Below are 6,000 nucleotides of genomic sequence, written 5' to 3'. Positions count from 1 at the left end.
GAGATATATATATATATATAGAGAGAGAGAGAGAGAGATATATATATAGAGATATATATATATATATATATATATATATATATATATATATATATATATAGAGAGAGAGAGAGATAGATATATATATAGAGATCTATATATATAGAGATCTATATATAGAGATAGAGAGAGATATAGATAGATAGATAGAGAGAGATATAGATAGATAGATAGAGAGAGATATAGATAGATAGATAGAGAGAGAGATATAGATAGATAGATAGAGAGAGATATAGATAGATAGATAGATAGAGAGAGAGATATAGATAGATAGATAGAGAGAGATATAGATAGATAGAGAGAGAGATATAGATAGATAGATAGAGAGAGAGATATAGATAGATAGATAGAGAGAGAGATATAGATAGATAGAGAGAGATATAGATAGATAGAGAGAGAGATATAGATAGATAGATAGAGAGAGAGATATAGATAGATAGATAGAGAGAGAGATATAGATAGATAGAGAGAGAGATATAGATAGATAGAGAGAGAGATATAGATAGATAGAGAGAGAGATATAGATAGATAGATAGATAGATAGAGAGAGAGATATAGATAGATAGAGAGAGAGATATAGATAGATAGATAGAGAGAGAGATATAGATAGATAGATAGAGAGAGAGATATAGATAGATAGATAGAGAGAGAGATATAGATAGATAGATAGAGAGAGAGATATAGATAGATAGATAGAGAGAGAGATATAGATAGATAGATAGAGAGAGAGATATAGATAGATAGATAGATAGAGAGAGAGATATAGATAGATAGATAGATAGAGAGAGAGATATAGATAGATAGATAGATAGAGAGATATAGATAGATAGAGAGATAGAGAGATATAGATAGATAGAGAGATAGAGAGATATAGATAGATAGATAGATAGAGAGAGAGATATAGATAGATAGATAGAGAGAGAGATATAGATAGATAGATAGAGAGAGAGATATAGATAGATAGATAGAGAGAGAGATATAGATAGATAGATAGAGAGAGAGATATAGATAGAGAGAGAGATATAGATATAGATAGAGAGAGAGATCTAGAGAGAGAGAGAGAGAGAGAGAGAGAGAGAGAGATATATATATATACATACATACAGACCACAGGTTTAAGGTCTCTAATATAGGTTTATTGGGTTTGCGAAAGTATATGGTCTTGTACGGCAACTTAGCTTAAATACAAATACACTTACACAAGTAAAGTACCTACCATTTTGAAGCGGCAGGGGATGTCACTACGGAACACTCCAGACTCCAGAGCCTCCACATGGCCACCAACATAAGTCTCAGAGTCTAGCACATGTCCATCATTAGTCAGCTTGTTGAAAACAGTTTCTTGTTTATTAGGGAAAATAATATTTGCATGATAAGCCTGGACCATTAGCAATGCCTCACACAGGGTCCCAGAGCCCTTACGAAGCACCTAAAAAAAAAAAAAAGCCATCAGTAAATATAGATTTAAAAAAAATAAATAAAAAAAAAAAAACTATTTCAACTAAAGGACCCCATAGAACAGTTATCAAAAGAGTCACACAAAAAATCATAACGCATTGAAGGAAGTGTTACACTTTACATATGAGGTTTCTTACCTCATCGGGCTCCATAGGGATGATGGTGCAGAGAGCAAATATAAATGGGTGAACATATTTCATGTACATGTAATAAGTGGCAACAGCATCAGACACAGAGTATGTCGCCAGTACCTAAAGGACAATAAGAGTATGAGCCAAGTCAGAGTTTGTATAGGTACACTCGGCTAATCAGAAAACAATGGCTGAGTTTAAAGTGCACAATTTACTGCTTAAAGGCAATGGTTCCCCATAATTCAAAAACACATTCTATTTATTGCAGTGTTTGTGGATATTAGCTATTGACAGGTTTCAATCAGACACTATGATTCACTGTCCAATACCTGTGGCTCCTCAGTAGCCATACGACACATTTCCTCCGGATCCAGCTCTACTGGGTCATATCCCAGCTTTGCCTTTGCAGCTGCCTTCAGATTATGGCTTCCAACAGGAAGGTAACTGTCTCTCTTTACCCACCTGCAATAAAGAACAAACAATGGCCTGAAAGAAGTGGCCATACTGTATATTTCTTCACCCATGCTAAAGATAATTTTGAACCCAATCATGTTAGCTATCAAAAAAGGAAAGACGTGTACGCAATAGCAACAGACTGGAGTGTTTGCAGCAGTTTGCACAACATGCATACAGTACCATCACATAGTGACATGCTACCATGTGACCAGTAATCCACATTTTTACCCAATTTTAAAAAGGGCTGCTGTACCTGAGACAATCCATATGAATACACGAGGTAGATTTATACTCTCCTTGGTTATCTTTTTGGAAGCCAATTTCTTGAACCATGCTCATCCCATGAACTGTAGCACGAGTTTCCACAAAAGGCCTATAACAAATAAGAAGGTTTAACCATGGACGAATGATGGGCTACACTACGATACAGGGATGAAAACGAGGAGCAAATTTACCAATCAAAGAAGTCCCCATTGTAGGTTACAATTATACTGGGCTTTGTTTCTTGAATGTGTTCAAACCAACGCTGAATCATATGTGCCTGCAGATGGGTACATAGGTAAATGTTTATATCTAACACATTACTGAAGTCACAGGTGTGTCCTCATACACCTTGCCTTGATATGTCCGCCTGGTGTGAGACGCCAGGTCCTGTGCAATTTGGCTTGTGCTGAGCGTCTTATTGGCGCCCAAAATTGCACCAAGCATCAATTCATGAGACAGGACTAATTCATTTGATACTTGGATATGTGCGGAGTCTGAATCTGTATAGGAAGTGCTACGATGCAGCTACCGCACTTTTGTCACACCAAATTCCGTTGTGCATCGTATGCAGACTCAGACGCACACAGATATACAAGTGTCACATCATATTAATCAGTGCAGGTCATGACGCAGCTTGCTGCGAAAACACAAATGATTAATTCGAAAAATAAAGACTGGAGTTTCAGAACCAGCCTTTACTCTTTACTTAGCGTGTTCTGAATGACATGCAAGTTACTTTTCACTATACGCCAATGTAAACTTAATGATAGTTTTCATTTCACTTCTGTCAAACCTCAAAACTATTTCTAAATCTCCATGTGAAGATGTACCATAGCTACTTAATTAAGCATCTCTACCTAAACCACACATTGTTAGACCCAAATCTTGAAGCAAATGGCCTGCAAAGCAGAATAGTATTTGTAACCTCATCTGGTTCATTGAAGATGCAAAACGGTCCCTCATATTCTGGTTTTGGAGTGAACTCAAAGTCTTCAATATCTTCAGACACAATCTCCCGATTTGTGATTAGATAACCCTAAAAAGGAGGTAGATGAAGCAATACAATATAGTAACACTACAAGATAGAAGACTAGCTAATAACTGAACTTTCTATGAAGTTTAATAATAAAGACAGTCAGTTTTTGTAGAAACAGCTGAGAAAAGGAACCATAAAACCCCACATTTTTAAGTTAGCAAAGTTAGCATAATGGTGCATACACACTGTCAGATTTTTCTTCAGATCTGAACGATAACCGTTTTAAAAATCGTTCAAATCTGACATTTGTGCAACAATGAATGATGCGTGTTCCAGTTTGTCAGATAACGATATCTGACATCTGATGTGTTTGCAGTCAGGTTTTGGACAATTTTCATTCGTTTTAATAATCAAAAATCGTTCAATCGTTTGCAAATCGTTCATCTGACCGTGTGTATGCACCATAAGGTAAACATTCTAATACAGATTACTTTGCCCCCCTAAGTAACACTTCTGCAGTGATTCAGAAAAAGGGATAGTAAATGCCTACATTGTCAAACACCAGTTGCAAGGATGTGGTGTAAAATGCTGATAGTATAAAGGGCAACAATTCTGAATGTCAACAATCAACAGTCAAAAGGTCAACATTTAACATGTAGACACTAAAATGTTGATTCTAATCAAACCCTAACAATCCTAAAACAACGCCACAAACACCAAGTGTTGACATTTTGACGCTGACATGTTAAACGTAGACCATTTAACCATGTCGACCTAAATACAGGTCTACAGAATGAAGGTCGACTCAATGACCATGTCGACCTTTTTACGGTCGACATTCGGGATAAGTCGACCTTCTGAAAGTCAACCTTTTTATTGTCGACCAATTGACCGGTATCCAGTTGCAATGGTTATTTTATCCTACCCTTAAAAAAAAAAAATTACAAATGTGCCAGAGAAAAATCACTTGATTGGCGGAAATTCTGTCAGATGAAATAATTTAAGCATTTCTGCATCCAATAGGTTTTACTTGTTCAATTCCTTAATTAAAATCAGTGCTCCTTTCTACATGAGATACACCAATAATTGCATTTTCAGAATCAAGAGTAACACTTGTTTTAACGGTCAAGCATACCTTTAACAACTACATTGACTGCCTGACTATAAAATGATCATATGCAGACTTTTACCAGTAGGTGTCAGTAGGAACAGTCGCGATTAGGCTGGGGAAGTAGAGATTCTCCTGGCAGCAGTATGAAGTCCACAAAATCTATACAATTCAACTTCCTAGTGCAGACTAACAAGTCATACGAACCTGCCCATCAATCATATAGGAGATCATCATTATCTGGTCACTTTCAGCATCAGGAAACTTCAAAGGCAGCTTTGTGGTTTCAATGTCAAATGCCATGACCACTGGATCCTAAACAAAGAGTCCTACAATTTAGCGGCTTCGAAGTTGTCCTAAAATTAAATTGCTAATATTTGGTTTTGAATATTTGTTCAGATCATACAAAAAACACACACACACACACACACACACACACACACACACACACACAGAAACACTTACTGGCCTTTCCACAAGGTCATCCCGTCTTGTGATCTCTGGAGGTGAACTGCTTCCACGATACCGAATATTGTACCAATGAGCCTGACAGAAGAATTAGGATTTATTACACAGGGTCATATTTAATTTAGCTTTATAACAGAAAAACACATTTTATTTACTTTAAAAAAAAAAAACACACCACAATAATTAGCACAACCCTCCTATTCAGGTTTGCAGGGAATGCACCTTGACCCCATTGCTGAGTACACACTTGTCGATATTGTTCAATCAACTAATTATATCGGTAGTGCATTGGCAGTTGTGTACACCCGACATATCAGGTTGGCCCTGCAAGCTTACAGGCGACCCGCCGACCACCCACACACTTGCTGCAGGGTCCGCTAACACCGACATCTAAACTGGGCAGGCAAATTTAAATGCCCATCCAGTTGTGATGTCAGGCCAGACATATCGAGCGGCCAATTGGTGAGTATGTATATCTTACCAAGCGGAAGGCGAATCGGTCTGTTGAACGATCCGTCGTAGTAGCGTGCATCAGCCATAACCGGGAAGAGAGACAGGGGAAAATGTATCAAACCTGGACACGTGGAGTTTGCCATAGCAACCATCAGCTTCTAGCTAGCAGTTACCAGTACAGTCTATTAAATACGTAGAAGCCGATTGGTTGCTATGTATAAACTCTTCTGTTGGTTCAAACCTGACAGGCTAGCCTTTGCTACCCAAGCGCATCAATTAGCCTTGGGCGCCCAAGACCTGGTTGTTGGTTCCCATTTGTCCATCCTTGGACCCTGCCATTTTGGAGATGCTCCAGTCTTCTAGCTATTACAATTTCACCCGTGTCGCTCAGATCCTTTTACACCTGCCCATTTTTCCTGCTTCCAACACATTAACTTCAATATCTGAGTGTTCACTTGCTGCCTAATATATCCCACCCCTGAGATTATTAAAGGTTATTCACTTCACATGCCAGAGGTTGTAATGTTGTGGCTGATCAGTGTATTAACGTCTTTAACACCAGAACATTTAAATAGCATAGTTTACTCATATATAAAAAAAAAAAATTAGATAGATCTATCCAAAATTTGGGGAATCCATGTGCATTA

General features: G+C 37.6%; 1 protein-coding gene across 1 annotated transcript in view; it reads right to left on the bottom strand.

Annotated features, from left to right (window-relative positions):
* Positions 1-1,255: 1,255 nt before the first annotated feature.
* LOC148442392 (DNA polymerase epsilon catalytic subunit A-like) overlaps positions 1,256-6,000 on the bottom strand; it is a gene marked incomplete at its 3' end in the record, with an annotated part of 39,946 nt that continues 35,201 nt past the window's right edge. Inside the window, exons 8-15 of the mRNA XM_088464001.1 lie at positions 4,898-4,978; positions 4,640-4,747; positions 3,274-3,384; positions 2,540-2,625; positions 2,338-2,457; positions 1,958-2,090; positions 1,635-1,748; positions 1,256-1,468 (exon numbers count right to left, since the gene is read on the bottom strand). Of these exons, the coding sequence (XP_088320127.1) occupies positions 1,256-1,468; positions 1,635-1,748; positions 1,958-2,090; positions 2,338-2,457; positions 2,540-2,625; positions 3,274-3,384; positions 4,640-4,747; positions 4,898-4,978 (966 nt within the window). The remainder of the gene's footprint in view (positions 1,469-1,634; positions 1,749-1,957; positions 2,091-2,337; positions 2,458-2,539; positions 2,626-3,273; positions 3,385-4,639; positions 4,748-4,897; positions 4,979-6,000) is intronic.

The sequence above is a fragment of the Taudactylus pleione genome, unplaced genomic scaffold (assembly GCF_031769625.1).
Source record: "Taudactylus pleione unplaced genomic scaffold, aTauple2 ptg001552l, whole genome shotgun sequence".
In the NCBI taxonomy this organism is placed as follows: Eukaryota; Metazoa; Chordata; class Amphibia; order Anura; family Myobatrachidae; genus Taudactylus; species Taudactylus pleione.
This window is presented reverse-complemented; position numbering and strand designations above follow the sequence as displayed.